We start from the raw sequence: 22,714 nt of genomic DNA, 5'->3' as shown, positions 1-22,714 counted from the left end.
AATATATTTGATATTGATAAATATACGAACTCCGTTGATAACCATTGTATGCCGGAATACGTACAATAAGGGTTAATCCGTTGATTCACTCATGAATACCGGAAGAACACTGCGAGAAGGGAACAATCCCACCCTCTACATTTTAACTCTCAATTCAACTCCACTAAAACATAAATAAAACTCCTATTTATAATAAAACCCTAAACATCTAAAAGGAAACAAACTAACTTGACCAACAAGACAAATAATAATTAAAGATATAATATATTATACGATTCTATCTTCATCACTAACTGTGTGTGTAAATTGACCCCCGAACTCAAAAAAACGGTGCAGATCGGCCCCTCTGACTTAACACCGTTATGGGCCGTTAGTCAAGGGGGCGATCTGCACCGTTTTTTCGGAGTTCAGGGACTAATCTGCACCGTTTTTTCGGAGTTCAGGGACTAATCTGCACCTTTTAACTTTTTAATTAATTCATCTCTCTCGCTCAAAATTTGATCGTCGTTATCGCTGATTCAAGCTCCGGCGAGGCCGGCGGAGGGCGCCGCCCCTTTCTTTCTCTCTTGGGCCCTAAACCTCGGAGCTCGCTCGACTGCACACGCTTAGCGTCAAGGACGAGCCATAATTCTCCCATTCCGTCGGAAATCGCCGCCGCAATATCCGGTAAACCTGCCGCCTGGCTTTTCTCGATGAGGAGTCGCCTAGCTTTTCTCGATAAGGAGTCGCCTCTTTCTCTCAAATCCGGCGAAATCCGGTGATAAAGGCCGACGATGCCCGTCGCCATCTACACTATCGGCGTGCTGTTGAAGAAGGACGCCTTCAAATCAAGGTTCATGGCCAACATGATCTCGATCTCGATTGGGGTCACGATCACCGCCTACGGCGAGGCGAAGTTCGATTCGTTGGGGGTGATTCTGCAATTGGGGGCGGTGACGTTCGAGGGAAAATTCGAGATGTGATTTTTTTTTAATGAACGGTGTGCAGATTAGCCCCCGAACTCCAAAAAGGGAAAAGGTGCAGATTAGCCCCTGAACTCCAAAAAAACGGTGCAGATCGCCCCCTCTGACTAACGGCCCATAACGGTGTTAAGTCAGAGGGGGCGATCTGCACCATTTTTTTGAGTTCGAGGGCCAATCTGCACACACAGTTAGTAAGAGGACTGAAATGCTCTAAGGGCCTTCACTTGAGGGGCCTATCTGCACCTTAACCCTTTAAAGAATGAAAGAAAAGTATATACGAAAAACATAAAGGAGTCGAGGCTGAGGTGATTTTGTTTAGCCATGAAAGTAAATGCAGCTTCATCTCCATCAATACATGCTTAATACATCTTAATTTATTTTCTATACTATATCTTTATATATTTGTAGTAGTTATTAGTAGATTTATCAATTATATAACATTGACGGGCCCGGGCACTAGTAATTGGGTACTTCACATATCCTTACATATTATGTGTTGTTTTGAATGGGTTTAATTCTCAACGATAAGAACAGAGAAATTGTAGAGTAGAAATGGATTAAAACCAGTTGGTGTCCTTGAATGTGAAGGAACCAGAGTGATTCCGCAGATATCTTGTTGCCTAGATGAATGAGATTAATAAATTCGGGGATTCGTGGAACGTTGATGGGAATGGGTCGATCAAAGTGTGATGGAAAGAAATAATTTCAAAGTTAATACTCGATCTAACTTGTTGCTTTCTTTTATTAATTTCTCAAGAATTTTAGAAAAGATATTGTGAGCGCGTAAATATCACAAAATCTTCTGTACACTCGGGTGTACCGAATATCCGGATTGACCCACATCCAAATCTTGATCCGCATGCTAATATATATCTGCATCCTGACCTAAATCGTGTGAATGACACTGCTTATAATTGACACTATTCAATTATATAATTGATATTGTAATATTTTAAAATGTTATAATGTCATTTTCAATCTTATAGTGTTATTTAAAATATTATAGTTTCATTTATAATCTTATAGTGTCTATTATAGAGTATCATTTATATTTCTGAATAGTGTCAATTATATACAGTGTCATTTACAATGTTATAACAGAATAATGTCAATTACAGGCAGTACCATTTATATAATCGAATAGTGTCATTTACACTATTTGAGTCAGGATGCGGGTTAGGATATGAGTACGGATTAATCCAGGTGTACGGTACACCCGGGTGTACTCAAGACCACATCTGTAAATATAATGGTAATCGGGCCTTTTTGGTCTCACGTGCTTCAAGTGAGAGGATAATTTTGTCACTTCTAATCTTCACGTGTATTTCGCCGAATGATGACGTGGCCTGACATCATATCTTTAAAAATCTTTTTTTTTTTTTTGATAAACACATCTTTAAAAAACTTATTCTAATGGAATTCAATTAGAGATAAGAATTGGTTGCGTGTTGATGCTGAATAACTACCTTTTTGCCATCTTGCGAAATGAGACCATCTATTATTCACAATGTTGATATCTTTCTCCTAATTTATTTTAAAACTAGTATGTGCCCGCTCGTGCGATGCACGACTTCATCGAAATTGAACAATAGTTTAAATAAATAAATATTAAATATATATATATATATATATATATAAGTAAATATAAATATATATGATCTCAATAAAAAATAAATTATCCACAATATAATCTCAATAAAAATATCAATCTGAAAACATTCGAATTTTCAATTTTTAAAATAGCAATTAACTGATTTAATTGATAATGTGTATAAATATATAAATTATGAAATATCAAAAGCAAGTATAGATGATAATAAGTATCATTATGGATCATATAGTATTCTAAGATGTAAAAAACTATTTATTTACATATAGTATAACTATAGATTAATATAGTTTTCGAATACATATTTAAATCATATTTATGTGGTCATTTTGTTTATGCTCAAATTTTAAAATAAAGTTACTATCAACATATACAATTTTTTATCAATTGGAAAGTGGAAAAATAAAGGGTTTAACATGAGATATGTATCATTCATTTTCAAAAATAAAATGTATACAATTTCAATAAATTTAAATAAATGTGCTACTACAAAATTAAACTATTCAATTTATTAATATATAGTAAACACATAAAAAAAAATGAAAGAATATGAAAAAATGAATGAAAGAACCGTAACATTTAAAAAATGAGAAATGAGAGAGGATACGATAGAGGAGAGAAGAGAGAGGAGAGAAAAAAAATAATTTTGTGACTTTAAACTATAATAATTTATTGATTTTAAATTTATTTTTTATAATTTTTACATCAAATTAAAGATATCGTCATTATCTTTAATTTAACACCCATATTGAATATTTTTTTATAAATTAAAGTTGATGATTTTAAAAGAGAATCAAAAACTACAAAAAAAAAAAAATAAAGAGAGAGAAATTTTGGTGGAAAAAAGTTTACGCTAAACTCCTCTTTTATATTATATATAGATAAACTCCTCTTTTATATTATATATAGATTGATTCCACCAATCAGAGCATTTAGTGTCTTTCTTCTTTGGTGCTCCTCATTTTTTCTCTTCATCACATATGATATGTAACCTAGGAGTAGGACCACTCTTCATTCTTATATCCAAATCTAATTGCCTCAGTTTTGAATAATAATAACAATAAAACAATCCTATCTTAGACCTCTAGCCTTTATATTTTCTGGACTTTGTCCTTACAGAAAGAGAGATGTCAAATATCATGTGTATACAATATAGTACTAATATTTTGGCAAACTTTTTATCATAGAATTTTTATTTACGCTGCTGCGTAAGGTGTCAATGAATAATATAACTAGCCAATGTAATATACCAATTATATAATTACTCATAGGTCATAGTAATATATTCAAACTTCATAATTTCCACCTGTTTGAATTATGTAAGTCAATCTATTTATGACGTAAAAGTAAGAAATAAATCTAAATTTGAATCATCAACTAACAAAATTCAAGAAAGTTCCGGTCCAATTCACTGAATAGAATACTATAAAGAAACAAAATAAAAAAGAAAAAGAAAAGAAATAAATGAATAATTAATTAATAAATACCTAACGCCGAAATCCCGTTTAGCTTTGTATCGGAAGCTCGGCCGCTTAAATTCATATTCAACTTCCAACCTTCTTCACCTCTTCGGTAAATTCTCTCTCTCTCTAGCTTCTCGCTGCTACATTCGCTAATCCCTTTTTCTCTGTGTGCACTCGATTATTACTTGTGATTTCTCCTCGTGTTGCTTCGATTACTAGCTGCTTTTGATGTTGAGGTTTCTTTTGAATAAATTTAACTTCTTAAATCTCAGAACTAAAACTTTCCCGCTACTCTTTTTATTCCTTTTTTTTTTTTTGTAGTATTTGTAGACAAATGTTGATTTGTTGTTTTATTTGAACAATTTCTTTGATAGATTATCGCTTAATCTTTTTGCTTTATTATATTACGATTTGCGAATTAAAAAAAAAAAACCCACAGGTTTGAGTTGTAGTTGCATTCAAGCTTAGATTTTGCTTTGTCTTTCACAAACTAAATCCTCAATTGACGATTTAGCCAATTTTTCTACTGACTAGCTAATTGTTCTTCTGTGAATCTTAATAAATTATTTTCCTGTCGTTGGCGTGCTTGACCTAGTTCATTCTCTAATTATCAATTCATTTGTTGCAATCTTCAGTTGTTGTTTCGGTGATTAAAAGTAACCTATTTCTCAGTGGTGAATGGATACCGGAGGCAATTCTTTAGCATCTGGAGCCGATGGGGTCAAGCGGAAAGTAAGCTATTTCTATGACCCAGAGGTCGGGAATTATTACTATGGGCAAGGTCACCCGATGAAGCCGCACAGGATTCGCATGACGCACTTCCTTCTTGCACATTATGGATTGTTGCAGCATATGCACGTTCTCAAGCCGAATCCCGCTAGGGACAAAGATCTCTGCAGATTTCATGCCGATGATTATGTTTCTTTTCTGAGGAGCATCACACCAGAGACGCAACAGGAGCAGCTCAGGCAGCTGAAGAGGTTTAATGTTGGTGAAGACTGTCCTGTATTTGATGGTCTCTACTCGTTCTGCCAGACTTATGCTGGTGGTTCAGTTGGTGGGGCCGTGAAGCTGAATCATGGACATTGTGATATAGCAGTGAATTGGGCTGGTGGGTTGCATCATGCCAAGAAATGCGAGGCTTCTGGTTTTTGCTATGTGAATGACATCGTGCTGGCTATCTTAGAACTTCTAAAAGTTCATGAGGTTGGTTCTACTTATGTGCCCTCTTTTCTGTTTTGTATTTCCAGATTTCTTGGATTGCAGGAATCTGGAGCAGCATCTTACAAGAAATATGTGTTTTTGAGAATCTGTTGTTGTTTCCTTATGTTGCTACAGCTCGTCTCAACTAAAACTTATCTTATAAATTTATTCTAAGCATACCAAGCTAATCTTTCTTAGCATGAAGTATTTCTTAGTTGATTTGATGCCGAGTTGAAAAAAAGAACTTAACCATGAAGAAGGCTAACTCATTCCACTAAATTATATTAATGTTTGTGACTCTAGTCTTTGATTTCAGCAATTTTGAACAGATTGGAGTCCATATTAAGTTTTTTTATAATTTGTTTTTGACAAATTTATGTCATGATTATTGCTGTCCAGATACCTCTGGTGTTTCAATTGCCCAGCTTCATTCTCTTAAGTCCTAAAATAATTTAATCTTCTTCTTTGCTGCATAACCACCAGGATTTGTCCTGCATTTATTGGATCTTTGGAGCATGTTAATTGAAATTTGAAAAAAGTAATTGGTACTGCATCTGTACATTGACATTTTATTATTTTCTAATTTAATTCATTTCCTTTTTGCAGCGTGTTCTGTATGTAGACATTGATATTCACCATGGTGATGGAGTTGAGGAAGCATTTTACACTACAGACAGGGTGATGACTGTTTCCTTTCATAAATTTGGAGATTATTTTCCTGGTACAGGCGATGTACGAGACATTGGATATGGGAAGGGAAAATATTACTCTTTGAATGTTCCCTTGGATGATGGAATTGATGACGAAAGCTATCAGTCTCTATTTAAGCCAATAATGGGAAAGGTTATGGAAATTTTTAAACCTGGTGCTGTAGTATTACAATGTGGTGCAGACTCGCTGTCTGGAGATCGGTTAGGATGCTTTAATCTCTCCATTAAAGGCCATGCCGAGTGTGTAAAGTTTATGAGATCATTCAACGTGCCTCTACTGTTGTTAGGTGGTGGTGGTTACACTATACGTAATGTTGCTCGTTGCTGGTGTTATGAGGTAAGCCATTTAGTCTTCAACTATCACTTTGAACCAAATTATCAATCAGTTTTATTTTTGTGCTGTTTCTGCAGAAAAGTTATCTGATAAATTGAATTTTATGAAAATGAAACTCAATATTACTCATACGCACCTCAACCCATTGTAGAATTTAATATATAGATGAGATTCAGACATGCTAGTAGGATAACAGATGCCAAATTTTAGCATTGTCCATGTTATGAAATTGCTTGAAAAACAAACGTATATTCCTTTATGATTCAAAGCAAAGCTACATTGTTTGTTGCTTTAGAAAGCCTTATGAGAAGTGTGTTTCCTATAGAAAATTGTCATCTGTGAGCATACACTGTCAATGTAGAGATGTCTCTCATAAATGGAACAGTGACATAGAGTACACTCCCCATTCCCAAGCCCGCATCTTAATTTTCATGGAAAATGAAAAGGTTTTGACATGCTTCCTCTAAATTAATATGTATGATCTTTTCAATATGTAACCCCCACCCCCCCACCACCTCCTTTCCCAGTCTGTTGTTATGGTAGTCTCTCTTACTAATGATTGACGAATGTGATTTTACAGACAGGTGTAGCACTTGGTATTGAACTTGATGACAAGATGCCACAACATGAATACTATGAATATTTTGGCCCTGATTATACTCTGCATGTTGCTCCAAGTAACATGGAAAATAAGAACTCCCGTCATTTATTGGAAGAGATCAGATCAAAGCTTCTTGATAATCTCTCAAGGCTTCAGCATGCACCAAGTGTCCAGTTCCAGGAGCGGCCACCAGATAGTGAACTACCACAGGTTAGTTTTGCATCCAATAGTTAGGTTTCTTATAATTGTACGCCTTTAGCTAATAATATGGCATGCAACATTTTTATAGAATGCCTAGGTTTTATTGCGCCAGTACTGAGTGAGCGCCACTTCCAACACATAATGGCTCCTTGCTTGTTTGCATTCTCTGCACTATCTTTGAGTTGCTCTCCACTGACATTAAAGATCTAATTCACCCAAATAGCAGGATACATATTGAAAAATTGATGCCACATTTCTGGCATTCTATTCCTGACCTTAAAATGCAACTACAAAAGAACTGAAGCAGCTCATATGAATATGGTACTAAAGTTTATGTATAGTCATTTTATGCATCTATTAGATATTAGATTATTATACCTCTCTTTTTGTTTCCCAAGACAACTGAAATAACAGATGAAAATATTTTTATATGACCTTTTCCGCAAATAAGCACAAGCAACTTTGTGAAAGAAAAAGGAAGATCAGAATTACTGACTCGCACTTAATAGTATATGTGTGTCGATGAATCGATAATTTCAATTAAACCGATGATATAATATTTGCAAATGTTACGTTCATCTATCCTCTAAACAGTTAAAATTTAAAGGTATCAACCTTTGGAAACTCTATATTAACTGTTCTTAACATGTTTTGTATTCAGATGGAAGAAGATCATGATGGAGAGGATGAGAGATATGATCCTGACTCTGATATGGATATTGATGATGAGCGGTACATCTTTGTTATCTGTGCACTTCCTTTAGAATATCTATTCTTTTGTCTGAAGGCTTTTGAATATTTTTCCCTGTGCAGAAAGCCTCTACCAGGAAGAGTGAAGAGTGAATTCCCTGAACCTGAACCAAAAGACATGGTACTTAAATGCGTTCTAATTTATCTTTCTTAAAAGTAACTGTTGTAGGCTCAAAATCATAGTATTTGGTAATGATTATCTACATTTACCATGTTAGGTATTTCCACAACTTCTGCTTTTCCTTAAAATTTGACCTAGTCCACCGCTGCATACAGCTCTTAGCATTATACTTATAAACCTAGTCTATAGTTTTATTCTTGATATATTTTTATAAATAGATAGATAGGTATTCCTTTATACAAAATACTAAATAGCGATACACAACACATTGTGTAAAGGTTGATTGTTGAGTTATTTCTACAGAGTAGTATATTGCATATATGCGAATGGGAAACTCCATTTACTTTTTCATTGTCTGAATGGATGGATTTAGGAAGAAGTACGCATCATGCTCTACTTAGATTAAAAACTAGAATATTTCACTTCGTTTATTCGCAAGATGTTTGGAGCCCTAATCTAAAAGAATAATACATAGTGAAAATGTCTGTTCTTCGCACATGTACAAAATAACTGAGAAATGTTACAAATTTGTAATTATCAATGATCGATGCCATTGTATTTTTTGTTGTAGGATGACGCCAAAGAGGATGAGCCGAATAGGGAAGTTGACCTGAAATGCTCTGAACCCCTCGCCTAAAGCTATTGCACTACCTCCATACCATAGTAAGTCATTTTGGTGTAAAACAATTGAAATTCTAGAAATGCTTCATTGCGCAAATCTATAGACCACGTCGGCGATTCAGACATGCCTTTGCATGAGGGATCTGTATAACTAGGATTACTTGTAAATTTATGCAAGCATATCAATCCACTCGGTGGTGGCATATCTTGAGCTGATGAGGTGAGATAGTATTTATGTTATTACTCTGTCTCCTTGCTTAAATTCATTTTCTTAGTAATGAAACAGACTAACTTTAGGCATCTTCACATATATATGTTTGTTTGTTTGCTGTATGTATTTGCAATTTAGTATCCGTGGAAGTTCTTACGCACTCGATTGAGGCTTGATGTTTATCATTGGTGCAGCAACAAGACTATTCTAAATTCCATTTTTTAATGCTATGTAATTAATTATCTCTATGGAACGAATCAAGAATTGAATTGGAAATATTACTAAAATTATAAGAACAAAAACTCCATAAATTAAGTCTAATTATTACTCCCTCTGTTCCACGAATCTTGACACGTATTTCTTTTTGGACTGTTCCACGAATTTTGACACGTATTCCTTTTTGGATCGTTCCACGAATCTTCACACATTTTCAAATAAGGTAATAATTAGTCTAAAAATAAGGTGTCTTAATTACATTCTCTCTTACTTTATCACTCTTATACTTTATTACTTACACGCTTAAAATATTAATCTACAATTTTTTAATTTCTGTGTCGAAACCAAACGTGTCGCTTAAAATATTAATCTACATTTTTTTAATTTCTGTGTCGAAACCAAACGTGTCGAGATTCGTGGGACGGAGAGAGTATAAAAAATCTGCATTTCACGAGATTGGTTCGGAGTTGGTGAGTTTCGATGTTAAGGTAGAACTGATATTTATTTTACAAATCTGAACAATGATTTCACTTAATATCAAATACTAATAATTTTTAGAAAAAGTACTTCTAAGAATAAATAAATCATGTCTGGAACACACCTACAAGCTTTAAGATTTGACTACGTGTTAGGCTTAGCCTTAGCCTCGGCAGTTTGTATACGAATATATGATTAATTAAAGCTAATGCATTTTCTAATTCAAAAAAGCTAGTGCATTTTCCCTGTTGCAGAGCACATCACAAATAACAAATTCTGTAAAATGCAAAATATAGCCTGAATTCAGAAGAAGCATACCACATGCGTGAAGCTGCAAAGTCTTTATTTTCTTCTACATCCAATAATCAAATAATGAAGCATGTTTTCTTGGTAAAAATTTACAAATTATGTATAGAGATATGATTTTGTGGTAAACGTTGTAGTAAAAAGTAGAAGAAATTCCGACCTGCCGGATTCGAACCGACAACCCAAGGATCCGGCAACATCAAGTGATGCAGCTTATTCCTTACTCTCCCATTTGAGCTAAGGTCGGACAAAAACTCTACCTTGGATGCCAAACAACCTTCATTATATCTACAAATTCTGGAGACTTCTACACATTAATCCCTCCAGTTTTACAACATTAACTCTGCTTATCACTTGAAATACTGAATCAAATTGAGCTTGCTTTGTCAGTTAACATCTCTTTTATTGATGATTGCTTTATCTTGTCTTTCACAATCAAGTTTTTAACGCATTTGATAGACAACCCTGTAGATCAAAACATAATTGAAAACATGAAAAATAGAATGTGGGTAGAACATCTTATTTCATATTTGTTGATCAAGACCTACTGATTCATTCAAGATTTGGATTCATGCTTGCACACTCAGGTTTACTTAATGAAAAAATGTGAGCGCAAAAATATCTACATATATGAAAATGTAAGAAAATACACACTTTTTTACAGCCAATTTCTAGTAAGAAAATTCTCCAATTCGGAGGGAAATTAGTCACATTTACAAAATGTGCATAGATTTTACATACTCCCTCCGTCCACAAAATATAGTCTTTTCCTTGTCTTTTTTTTTTTTTTTCATTTTGGGACGTATGATACAAAAATTAATCCATTTCCATTTTTGAAAACTTTCTATCACATGTTGGGCTCATTTCTCCACTCACAATACAATTAATTATCATTATTAACACTATTTTTTAAGTGGAGCCATTTCTCCACTCACAATACAGTCAACTATTTTTTATTAAAATCCTTCTTGTCCCCTTCTACAACTATTTTTTTTGGACGAATGAAGGGAGTATATTTTTCTTTTCCAAATTACCTTGATATCATAATTTGATATGGATATGTAGAAAGAGCTAATGAAGAAAAAAAAAAACCCATTTTAGTTATATAATAAAGAAACGAACTGTATTCATGCATAGAGAAACATATAAAAACTACAAACTTTGTGTGAATAGGCAAATTTATCCTTACATGAAAATTCAATAAAACCTACTCATATATATATTTATCTTAATTTTTTTTTTCTCATAATCCCATTCAAAATTTTTAGTTGGGGGATTGAGATTCGTACCCTAGTTTCTCAGCCTTACCATAGGGTGACATATACAGCTAAAATGCTCGTGGTCGTGGTCCATAATCCCATACATTCAGGTCAGATCTTGTTTCATGTATGGAGAGGAAAATTGATGCTTTGGCTTTGGCACCTACATTTCAAAGTTTTTCACTAAACCCTTGTAAATTTACCGAGTTTTACAGATTCCGTGAGCTTTTAAATGTTTCTTCAAGTCCTTCCAGAAAATTCTAATGTAAAAATAATACTGCATTGGTAACATAAAATTTAAAACCAACTTGGTTAAATAAGATTAGAAGTCCACGGCTTAATGAAAATTCATGAATTTATCAACGAACAAGGATTTCGAAATACCTAAGGCCCAAAGAGTGCTCTTTGCTTCAAAAGATTTAGATTTTACTATCAGCAACTGAACAAATTGAGAGAGATGAGTAAAAATAGATGCGCACCACTCGAGATTTCAGCAAACATTTTGGGGTGAAATTAATAAGCAATACAATTTTTCCACTTCCGTTAGTTATACTCCATCTAGACAGCTTGTCTTTATCTTGTTGGATAATAATGTGACCAAAAAGGTAACAAACACTTGTAAAATCCATTCTCTTGTGTGAGCCACAAATATGGCTTCTTGAAAGAGCATTTGATACATTGAAAAACAAAACCAACCAATAAGCAAACGACAAGTCGTTGATACTTGTTCACTTATGAGGGTAACCTAATCAGTTAATCTGCGTTAGTGAGTTCTCTTAGCACTAAAAGTCACCCCAGTTCCCCTTTCCTATGGCCCTTTTCGGCATTATTTGATGTTCAAAGCAACTCATAAACCTAAACGCTAAACCCTTTATTTAACGCACTTTAAATGGTTGGCTATGGTAGATAAAGAAGTAGAAAGAGACATACCAGCATGTCTTGACAAAAAATCTGCTAGGCGTTTCGTTTCGCATGTATACAGAGACTACTTCCTTCTCCCTGCGCAGTACGAAAGTGAAAAAGAAAAGGAAGAGTAATTGGGATTTGCACTCTCTTCAAAAATATTTGCCAATCATTCTTTAAATTCAAGTCATCAACCAAAACGCCAGTGTGTAAATTTAGCCTCTACGATCAAGATTCGCAAGGAAAAATTATACTATTCTAAAATTGCCAACTGGGTGCCAATTCATCACAAGTAGCCTACTGCAAGAAATTGGGCACACTTGTGGTTACAGGCTTTTGATATCAGTTGCTTCAGCTGTAACTCGAAGGCAAAAGTTCAAAATCAAAAACTGGGGCTGGGCTCATGCAAAATATCCATAGAAGAAAGGTTGTCATACAGGATCTTGCACTTAATTATTCAAATTCAGTGACAAATGTAATGCAAGAGATTGGTAGGCTGAATAAGTTGATAAATGTACGGGAACAGGCTGTAAAACGCAGATACAACTTCTATTTCAACGGATCTATTAGAGCTTTGGTTTCTAAGGAAAGCATTACTTGTATGATGTATCACAACTGCCCATACATGGCAGAATATTACCAAACTCTTATAAAAAAATGCATTTTATATAAGTTATGGAATATATTTGAAAATTTACCAGTATCTTTTGTACAAGGCATTGGATCCAAAAACTGTTCCAGAAAGAAATGCAAGGAACAACAATTTTTCAGTTCTTAAGAGGAGAAACTCATCTGCAAGATATCTACAAGAATATTCACATGGGTTGAGTTGGTAATGGTCATCATTTTTCACTATCAACATGAAATGGAGATCCTGGAACATATTTCAAGTAACCGCTGCTGAAGCAGTTCGTGACCTGAAAAGGGAATATAAGTAGGATCAACCATCTAAATGCATGGAAGTTACAAGACCATAGTTGACACATTTATGGTTATGGTCGATTATATATCAGATTGTCTTTGAAGAAATGGGTGGATGAAATAGGTTTAGTTGTAGCTCCTTGAGTGAAAAGGGTTGGATAATTTATCTAACACAAGCTGTAGCTTGAAAGTGTAATTTCAGCTAGAGTGCAATCGGCACAATCTGACAATGCATGTGCCTTACCAATTTTAACAACAAACAAATATTGTGGTTTATGGATCAATGATGCCTCATCACATGCACGAAATAAGCCCTTGAAGCGAAGAGGGCAAAGATGCTGAAGTCCAACTTTGGTTCATTGTAACCGCGATGAATAAGGGCATGATCTAGCAAATTCAAAATGGATAAAGGGAATTAGAAATTACCAAGGATTTCCGAGCAAATGCCACCTCTAGTGATAGCCCCAGGTAACAGAAGTGTCAGTTATTCCAGTCATTGATGGTTACAGCACATCAGCAAAATTTTCATCCAGCATCAATTCAATGAGCCACGGCACCTACAAGATAGTTCATTAGCAGAGCCAGTTAGCAGAGATGCCACCATATCACATGTGAAAAAGTAATCAGCAGCAGACACAGAACAATTATTTAGAACACAAATAATGGAATTGAGCTATCCTTTTAGAATAAAAAATCACATTATTTGCTAAACCCTAATTATGTCAGAGATTTTTGAGATATTAGCTAATCAATACAGTTATACAAATAATCAAACCTTATCAGTAAGGAGGTCCGGTTAACACAGAAGTGAATTTACTAAATCACATGTAGTTTATCTTGACATTAACAGAACAGGACATTGTAACAGAATGACATGATTATAATACCTCAAGGATTTCAACCATGAGAGCAATGACAAATTAAACATCCAACTAAAAAAATATGATAACTTAAACATGTCAATGATGTCTTGCCATCAAATAAGTGGCCCCACCATAACGACACAACTAAGACAGGAACCTGGTTCCATGCAATTTGCCATTTAATCAAAATAAAGAAAACATCCGGCATAAATATAAAATACCCATTCAGTTTTCTCTGCATTTGCTAAAAGCAAAGTTTCAATGCCAAAGTCATGCTCAATGATGCAAATATATATGACAGTGTATGGCACAACTGCGTAACTGTAGAAGCCTATGGATATATTAATTACTATTCCGCATCATTTATCTTACCTCTTAGAACCACAGTTGCAAGGTATCTTTTTCTCCTCCAACGGGAACTTGTAATTGTATGTGAGTTCTTCGCCAGCAGAGATATGACGCTTTGCGTATATGAAGATCTTTTTCTGCCCCTCCACACTGATGACCTTTGTATAGCAATTAGGCTGAAATCAAGAAAACACCAATGCGGTCTCATTTAGGGTGACTGCATCACACCAGTGACTCAATGCAACATATTTATGACCTTTTGCAATAATTACCTCACAAGAATGATTTATAAATCTTGCAATCCCTCCACGTTTTGTGGCATCAACCTGCAAGCAAATGCATCCAATGATGTTTCTCTCTTTGAATTGTGATCTTACCATATTGAGATCATAAATATCATGTCATTCTTCTTAAGGCATTTCATTACGTAGAGCTTAAGACTGAGCAATTAACCAATGCAGGTAAATGGAAAACTAGCAACATCAAAAGGAACTAACTGAACAACGAAGCAGGAAGCCCTAACAGATCAATTGACCAAAACATGAAATGATCCAACATGAATGTAAAAGGGCATAACTGGGTAAGGTAAAATGAAAAGTTCAATGAAGTAAATTAACGGCTACAATAGAGAACGAAATAATGATGTGTGTTGTCAAAAATCAATAATAAAGGATGAAGCATACTAAAGAACCATAAATATGCACATATGCAATTAAATGTTTATCAGAATTATGCTGTTAAGCTGAGCATATTCAAATATTAATCTGTAACTTACCACATAACCGTCATCTAATCTAAAAAGATAACTGCTCCCAATCCCCATCTTTTCATATTGGCGCTCGCGTATGTCAGATATCTAGAGAGTCAAGTAATCAAAATGTGTTAATAGAAAGAAAGAAATAATTGAATTGAACTGAAATGACAATGACAGAATACAGAAACATTTTCTATTTTCCAAATTCTAATGGTGCCATAGTACACTTATCACATCCCAAAATTTGGACTTTGGTTGAAAAATAGTAGGTGTATGTTCACAAATTTACAGAAGCTAAAACGTATAATCTAAAGGAAGTGTCACAAGCAAGTTTGACACAGCCCTCCTTAACAAGAGAAAAAATGGCAATCTTACACTAGGGCGAATAAGTTCTCCAACATATTCAATAACAAAGTCCTCTGCCTCAATTGGCTCCAGAGCAACGAGACCCCAGTCATGTATCTTACTTCGTTGGAAACGTAACCGTTTCTTCCTCGCCTGGGCATAGAAAAATTGTTAATTATTGATTATACAAGGGTTCAGGAAATGCCACAAAGATTTATCCTCCAATTACCTTCAACTGTGTTGCTTTAAGAAGATCAGCACCCTCTGCAGCAGCAAGAAGGTTACGCAACTTGACCCTGTTTGTTCTTGCAGAAAGTCCCTTAACACTGGCTGAATGATTTCCACTACACTCAGAATTAATATAGAGAGAACGGATATGATTTCCCCTTACACGAGCCCTTTCAGCTGGACTAGCCTCAGAAGCCCATTTACGCCATTCCCACCCATTTATGGATGTCCGTGCACAACCATCAGACTGTGGACAAGGTCTCACCATCCTACACTGACTTCTCTTGGTCTGGTGCCTGTCAACCTGTTTAGGCACTGCTTGTTTTGGGGTGCCATTTGCTAGTTTCTGGACCTTACCAGATTGAGGATGTTGTATATTATCATTCAGATGCTTCCTTTTAAGTTTTGAGACCTTATTTGCTGCATGGGAAAACGAAATCAGATGACTTATGACACAGTTGTTATTATTAATGGACTACTGCTCAACAACTTGATTTGATTTCATAAATATGAAATTCAGAGAGATAAATAAAGCTAAGAGAATTGAGTTATGAGACCAACATTTTGGTACTTTTGAGGCACTTGTAATCAGCTCAGGATTATAGTGGTTCTTAGTAGAAAAGGAAGGAGCCTGTGTCTTACTGCCTGAATCATCTTCAAACATATAATTTGTCAGCATTCATGAAGAAATCAGCAAACACCTTTAGCACCATCTGTAAAACTTAGGAATTAAAGATAGTAAAATACCTTGAAGGGAAGAAACAACTTTCTCGGACGTCTGTCTGCGAATATGACCGGCTGATCCCTTTACCCGACGTATACTAACATTAGTGTCAGGTTTTGAGGCCTTTTTCTCGAAATTAGGAATAATAGTGTCAACTTGTGCAGCCTGATCTGGTTTTTTATGGGTACGACTTTTCCTTGACCTTTTGGGTGCTAGTTTTGGATGATCATTTTCTCCCATCATCAGAGCCTTGAAAAATGGGGCTGACCTTTTACAGCCCAACTTACTCCTCCGAGAATATACATATTTTCCTGTTAGTAAAGTCGCTTCAGAGAATCTCTCAGCAACATACGGTTTTTCTATATCCATGCAATCTGCAGATCCCTGATAGAGCAAAATAAAAAATTGAGCAAACAGATGTACTTTATTCAATGAACTTCAGATATTCAATAATCTGGAACCGTGAAACTTACGTCGTTGCCTAATTCATGACTTCTCAAAGAACATGCCATTATTATAGCTTTCTCAATTACATCATCAGAATATAAAGGTCTCAATGTTCTGATGACAGAGTCATAAATTCTCGACCGGATTATCATCAATGCTACCTGCAAAGAGGTTTTCCCCATGTGCTCATCTAATTTAGAGGCCTTTACTTGGAAAATTGGTGATAAAGCACAATGTTCAGTCAATTCCTTAGATTTAGGTGGCCACAATTCATCACTAACTGCTACATTGCTAGCATCTTCTAGATGCACAGGCAAATTCTGAAATACCCCCCTGGAGAAAACTAATGGAACATCTAATATTGTATCTTCTTCACACAGACGTGGGCACAATTCATCTACTTCAATATTAGTCGGATCCACTAAATGTATACGCAGTTTCTGAAATGCAACCTTGGGTACATTTGCCATGGAAACTTCATGACAGAGAACTACAGTTTGATGCAACGGATGCTTTTCACTTTGAGCTGGACATAGGTGATCATCTGACCATGTAGGTGCCGAAGCACAAAGAGCTTTATGAGATTGATATTCACTTGTATGGCTGTGCAGATGAGACGAGCAGAAAGTGACCTGCCAGGATTTGGCACTTTAAATTAAAATATAATCACATACATATCAAGAAAGAAAAAAAAAAAACCAAAGCACCATGAGAAAGTGTTCTTCTAAGGAATTGGTGGACACACAGATGCGTGCATATGAGCACGCGCACGTATGTGTGACCCAGAGAAAGACAAAGCTTCAAACAATTACCTCATTAATTGGACTCTTTTGAGGAACATCAACTACTTCTTTCACTTCCTCATCCACAAGTCTTTCAAAGTGATGTACTAATGACAACTTTGCTGAAGAATGAAGATCATTCATTACATATTCTAAGATGGCTCCCATTTCATCATAAGAAGTATCGTGGCTCAACAGAATTTCATTAGAAGATCCCTCTCTTTCAGAGAGTGGAGAAACTGATGGTGATTTTGTTTCAACAACCACTGAAATTCTTTCTGGTTCAAAACCTGGAGGGCAATCTACCTCAGAGCTAGAGGAATCCTGTTCGTGTACTAGCCGTCAGAAAATAAATCAAAATTTAGAAGGAAAAAAAAAAACACACACACACACACATTACAAGGACTTAAAACCTAAAAGATATTATAAATATCAATACATACAGAGTCAGTCGGTAGCTTCTCAATTGGCTGGGAGTATTCTTTGTAGGGAATGCTTTGCCCAGCAACATAACCAGGAGCGTACCAGCGTTTTTTCTTTCTCCAAGCAGATGAATAATCAGCTACAGGATCATAAAAGATGGCATTCCACATGACTTGCAAGCAAGAACAAAAAATTGTCCTGCTAACAACCATACATGCAGCACAAAAGTTCTCGAAACTTCCAATTGATTTCATGTTAGGAGGAGGTTTCATGGTCTCACCCCCATAACATTTTTCGCTATCAACAGTATGCTCTACATCTACTTCATCCCCAATGGCATAGTCCTTCTCGACAGGGTTTTCAGGCTGCCTCTCATTTTTCTCTGATGTCTGAGTACCTATTACTCTTCCATCTGAAGAAATAGGTTTCACAGACTCAATGACTGGTACAATCTTAGGATTCTTCTGAGTTCTCTTCATGGCAAGAGAATCACAAATTATGGAGCCAACTATCTCATCAAGTAAAACTTTGCGGGCTGTTTTCATAATTCCAAAGTGAAGCTGCGAACAAACTACTTCAGAAATTTCAGACACCAAGTCCAGTGCTAAGTCAGTGCCTTCATTATTGTTATCATGTGTGGTGACAGCTCGAATTCTAGCTTTTCTCCAAGTGTTCAGCAGTGTTGCCAAATTCAAGGGTTTACACTTATTTTCAGCATGATATACCTGCAAAAGCATACCATGAGAGTAACAACAAAGGATGAATCAAAAGCTAAGGTAACTCGTAGAGAAAAAAAGCATCAAATACACATTTGAGGATATCTACAATTATGAGTGTTCTTCCCTCTCCAACATATATTGGATGCTTTCCTCCCCAATATCTTTTTCCATATTAACTCCTTTCTCTGTCCTAAATACATAGCCCAATATTCCTCTTTTGTCCATCCCAAATTTTAGTCCACTTACCTCAAATTAAGTGTTTTTTTTCCTCAGTATACCCCTACTTAATGTGCTTTGAAATCAACTCTCTCTTTTTTTTTGGATGAGTAGATTAGATTATAGTAGGAAGTTCATATGTAATTTTACTTTCTTAAGTACATTAAAGACTTAAACGTCTGAAAGTGTGAAGTAGTATTTCTTCCATCCTATTACAAATATACCCTTAGTTAACATGCATTATTAACCAATTTATCCCATTTAATAAACAGGGGCAAAACAATTTTTCCAATAATCTTTGTATGGCGGGATTAATTCAAAAATTTCAATTGAAAAAACAGTGTTAGAAAACTGCTCCAGAAGTTTAAGAACTCCACAACAAATACATGAGCCAAAAAAATAAATACATTAAACCACTTCTATGAATTCCTTGTTAAAAACCAAGCAAAGAGAAGTTCAAAAGCCTTTGCATAGAAATGTATAGAAAAAGGCCGAGTGGAATTCAAATATTTGTTCACTGCAACTGTTCTCATGCATCAGACAGATTCTTGTATAAAGTTGTATTTGGTAAAAATTATGGATCCACCTTTTGAGGAAGGTAATAACAAAATCCAAACGTTAGACAGAAATGAGACGATCTTCATTTTTCTCCTTCAGTTTACTTTTTCTAATTTTGTTTCTTTTCCGAATGAAGATGGTCCAAAAGAAGGGGTGCTTCATCAATCTTCGTTCTCAAAATGGAATGGCCATAATATAGTAGCAAAATCACTTTTTCAACTCTCTGCTCACAGCAGAGATACAACCAGTAGCAATCTCCATACTTCAGTCATACGTATAATTTCCAAATTTAATTACCAATCAACAAACTATGATAAACGTGCAGAGAACAATAAAACAAATAGTATAGTTCCCTCTTTGCCTGGAACACTAAATGTCCCTCCCACACAGGCGCATACATTCATACAAGTAGTCACAAACATACAGATAAATACAGCGGAGTGGTCTAAAAGGTAATATGATTGCTTGATTCATCTCAGTCAAATGGAAATAACCTTCATAAGTAGGTGACTACAAATTATTCCAATATGAAGATAGTAGTTTGTTACCATCACAGAATCGCTCATATATCCATAGTGACACCAGGAGTAAAGCTCATTAAGCGAGTGTGGTCCCTGTCTTGTACCCTCGCCATCCTCAAACAGCCAACAAGACTCGTCATCTCCTGTCTGTCAGCACCAACAAACATGTCAAAATTAATATTCAAGGTTTAACAACAAATTCTTCATCTCTTTTCCATACATACCAGAGGGAAGCTTTCATCTGCATCACTGTTGTTGGGGATGGAGCCGTGGGCATCATTCGTAGACTCCTTCGCATTCAAGTAGATGAAACCAGTCGCAACATGGTCAGGGAATTGGTTAAAGTAGCTGAGGGGCACTGCATTGAGGAGATTCCCATTGATAATCGGATAAACGGGGAGCTCCCCCGGCAAGAAACCGGAATATATACCCTCGTATAACTGTTGCTGGATATAAGGGCCACACATCTGACCGTTTTGATTCACATACATCCAGCCGCTAACAAATGCGCCGGCAGCATCGTGAATTCGCGACACTTGAGCGTCCTCCCCGTTCGAATTCAATTCGGTACTCGTCATGGCCCCACTTTAAGACGGATAATAATCTTTAATGACTACAAAACTGCAATTTGTGGAGTCTGTCTCCATTATCCCCCAGACTACTCCCGTTTTCACAAGATGATGGCTTTTAACAATGAATCACCTAAAGCTTCAATGCCTCTTATGATTCATCAACAAAGACTTGGAAATCAACGAAATCTTAGCTGATCCAATCGAGTAGCTGTCCGTTGATTGATTTTCACTTGAAATCGGCAATCCTTAATTAGATTATTTAAATCTTTTTTCAATTCGTAAGATTGGAGAGGGGGAGGGAATAGAAGTCTTACCTCCGATACAGAATGCAGAATGAGCTTGGGGAGGGAGAAGGGAAACACAGAATTGAGAGAGAGAAGATAACGAGGAAGTAGCTGCGAATGCAATACATCAGTGAGAAAATTAGTGATATATCAACACAGCAGCATCTAGGGCTCCGCATCTCGTAATATAAATTTTTATATTGGAGTATTAATTATTTTGATCATATACTATAAAATTTCATGGAAATCCATATCCACTGTTCCCGATTGAGATGGATATCATGGAATATATCGATTTTTGTTTTCTTATATAAATAGAAAAAATGCTTAAGTATTTAATGTTAAAAGCAAACAATGCCATTATTTTATTTTGTGTTTTAGGGAAAGAAAACAATGTTAGTAGTTAGTACCCCATCATTACCCGTAGAATATTTTAGAATTAGTAAATATTGATGCAATTCATTTTTGGATTGTAAATTTGTAAGTCAACTTTCGAAAAAGTATCTTGACGAAAATTTGGAGAAATATTATGTGGAGCTAAATTGCAAAATAAGCTCTTTGCCCTTCAAATATCTTGGAGTCCTGATAGAAATCCATTCAAGAAAAGAAGCTATGTGGCTGCCCGTGTTTGACATCATGCGTAGAAGATTGAATAGATGGGAAAATAAATATCTTTATTATTTTGGTGCAAAAAATTTTATGCTAAAGTCGGTGTTGTCTAACATACCTATATGTTATTTCTTTTTGTTTCGCGCTCTCTCTGAAGTGATCAGAAAAATTATCACACTTCAAAGAGATTTTCTTTGGGGTAAGGAGATGAGAGGGATAAGAAGATAGAGTGGGTTGCGTTGGATAATTTTTGTAAGAGAAAAGATGATGGAGGGTTAAGGATTAGTGTTAATAGGCAAAAATGTCATATTCCTTATGTTGTATATAAAAAATGCCCTACTTTATAAACTTAAGCATTTTATGCCCTAATTATGTGAAGTACCTATTTTACCCTTTGATGGTGATGAGTTTGCTTGGTTTTCTGTTAAAGTCTTACACATTTGACCAATTTGACAACTATCAGTCATAAAAATCAACAATGGGCGGACACATGATCTAGCCACCCACCGTTCATATGTACTCTTGACTTATAACTGTCAAATCGTTGATTTTTATGACTGATAGCTGTCAAATCGGTCAAATGTGTAAGACTTTCACAAAAAACCAAGCAAACTCATCAAATCAAATGGTATTTAAAGAATATGGCATAAAATGTTTATGTTTATAAAAGATGACATTTTTCACATATAACTTAAGGAATAAGGCATTTTAAATTTTCATTCTGAGGATTAATCAAGTAGAATAGTTTAATAAGAGTTTGTGGGAAAAATGGAGTTGGAGATTGAGAGTGGAAAGTGATTCTCTGTGGTGTAAGGTCTAATTTTCAAATTATAGGGTGATAATGGATAGTGGGAGAAATGTAAGGGAAATGAGAAATTGGGAGTTGGAAAGAGGATCGGTTTGGTGGAAAGATTTGTGCAAACATATTCTCTTTGCTACTTGGTTTGAGGAAAATTGGGGATGGAGGCAATACAAATTTTTTGCATAATGTATGGGTAGGTGACAATAGTCTTCTAAGTAGCTTTAACAGGCTATTTAGAGTAGCAATAGATAAGAAAATATGCCTCAAATATAAAGAAACATGAATAGATAATATGTGGGAGTGAGAATGGAAATGGAAGAGGGATTTATTTGAGTGAGAGAAAGAATTCTTTGTTAGTTTAATATCTCTTATTGACATGTTCAAGCCAACTCTAAACAAATAGGATGGCTGGACATGGGTTGCAGAAAACAATGGAATTTACTCTTCAAAGTTGGTTTATTTTGAGATTGAAAAGAAAGCATTCAAGGATGATGGGCGGATGAAAATCTGAAAAATATCTGGTGCATATTTGCTCCAAGCAAGGCAAGCTCATTTTGTTGGAAACCTTTTCAAGATAGGATTCCAACACAGAAAATCTATTGAAAATATGAGTATTATGCGAGCTTGATGATGACATGTGCCCTTTCTACT

General features: G+C 35.3%; 2 protein-coding genes across 16 annotated transcripts; one reads left to right on the top strand and one right to left on the bottom strand.

Moving 5' to 3' along the window:
- Window positions 1-4,011: 4,011 nt before the first annotated feature.
- On the top strand, window positions 4,012-8,881 carry LOC131010686 (histone deacetylase 19). Of its 3 annotated transcripts, none has more exons than XM_057938344.1 (7): window positions 4,012-4,143; window positions 4,670-5,240; window positions 5,844-6,284; window positions 6,862-7,092; window positions 7,745-7,815; window positions 7,897-7,954; window positions 8,526-8,881. In XM_057938344.1, the coding sequence occupies exons 2-7, from the start codon at window positions 4,713-4,715 to the stop codon at window positions 8,589-8,591; spliced, it is 1,395 nt and encodes a 464-aa protein (XP_057794327.1). In that variant the 5' UTR covers window positions 4,012-4,143; window positions 4,670-4,712; the 3' UTR covers window positions 8,592-8,881. The 3 variants fall into 3 exon arrangements, with proteins under 3 accessions (XP_057794327.1, XP_057794329.1, XP_057794328.1); XM_057938346.1 differs by having other exon boundaries at window positions 4,022-4,143; window positions 4,707-5,240; XM_057938345.1 differs by lacking the exon at window positions 4,012-4,143 and adding an exon at window positions 4,252-4,270.
- A 1,151-nt stretch (window positions 8,882-10,032) lies between these two features.
- On the bottom strand, window positions 10,033-20,897 carry LOC131010673 (histone-lysine N-methyltransferase ATXR7-like). 13 transcript variants are annotated; one of them, XM_057938314.1, is made up of 17 exons: window positions 20,683-20,897; window positions 20,021-20,597; window positions 19,824-19,943; window positions 17,803-18,507; window positions 17,390-17,683; window positions 16,604-17,209; window positions 16,154-16,514; window positions 15,968-16,060; window positions 15,408-15,826; window positions 15,209-15,331; window positions 14,855-14,935; window positions 14,352-14,405; window positions 14,104-14,255; window positions 13,295-13,425; window positions 12,646-12,864; window positions 11,975-12,043; window positions 10,869-11,207 (listed from the first exon to the last, which is right to left on the bottom strand). In XM_057938314.1, exons 2-14 carry the CDS (start codon window positions 20,372-20,374, stop codon window positions 13,404-13,406), a joined length of 3,384 nt encoding a protein of 1,127 aa, XP_057794297.1. In that variant the 5' UTR covers window positions 20,375-20,597; window positions 20,683-20,897; the 3' UTR covers window positions 10,869-11,207; window positions 11,975-12,043; window positions 12,646-12,864; window positions 13,295-13,403. The 13 variants fall into 13 exon arrangements, with proteins under 13 accessions (XP_057794300.1, XP_057794303.1, XP_057794306.1 ...); XM_057938315.1 differs by adding an exon at window positions 11,429-11,483 and having other exon boundaries at window positions 10,869-11,321; window positions 20,021-20,863; XM_057938317.1 differs by lacking the exon at window positions 10,869-11,207 and adding an exon at window positions 10,033-10,250 and having other exon boundaries at window positions 20,021-20,863.
- Window positions 20,898-22,714: the final 1,817 nt, after the last annotated feature.

Source organism: Salvia miltiorrhiza, chromosome 2, assembly GCF_028751815.1.
Source record: "Salvia miltiorrhiza cultivar Shanhuang (shh) chromosome 2, IMPLAD_Smil_shh, whole genome shotgun sequence".
In the NCBI taxonomy this organism is placed as follows: domain Eukaryota; kingdom Viridiplantae; phylum Streptophyta; class Magnoliopsida; order Lamiales; family Lamiaceae; genus Salvia; species Salvia miltiorrhiza.
Note: the sequence above shows the minus strand (reverse complement) of the source record. Positions and strands in the feature narration are given on the sequence as shown.

Bases quoted from the DNA above. Each gene is read 5' to 3' on its own strand.
- LOC131010686 (XM_057938344.1), top strand. From the start codon at position 4,713: ATGGATACCGGAGGCAATTCTTTAGCATCTGGAGCCGATGGGGTCAAG. The intron at 7,816-7,896 runs GTACATCTTTGT...TTCCCTGTGCAG, and splicing joins ATGGATATTGATGATGAGCG to AAAGCCTCTACCAGGAAGAG. The intron at 7,955-8,525 runs GTACTTAAATGC...TTTTTGTTGTAG, and splicing joins AACCTGAACCAAAAGACATG to GATGACGCCAAAGAGGATGA.
- LOC131010673 (XM_057938314.1), bottom strand. From the start codon at position 20,374: ATGACGAGTACCGAATTGAATTCGAACGGGGAGGACGCTCAAGTGTCG. The intron at 16,061-16,153 runs GTATTTTACTAT...ATATGTTTGAAG, and splicing joins AGTTGTTTCTTCCCTTCAAG to ATGATTCAGGCAGTAAGACA. The intron at 15,332-15,407 runs GTAATTGGAGGA...TTCTATGCCCAG, and splicing joins TTAAAGCAACACAGTTGAAG to GCGAGGAAGAAACGGTTACG.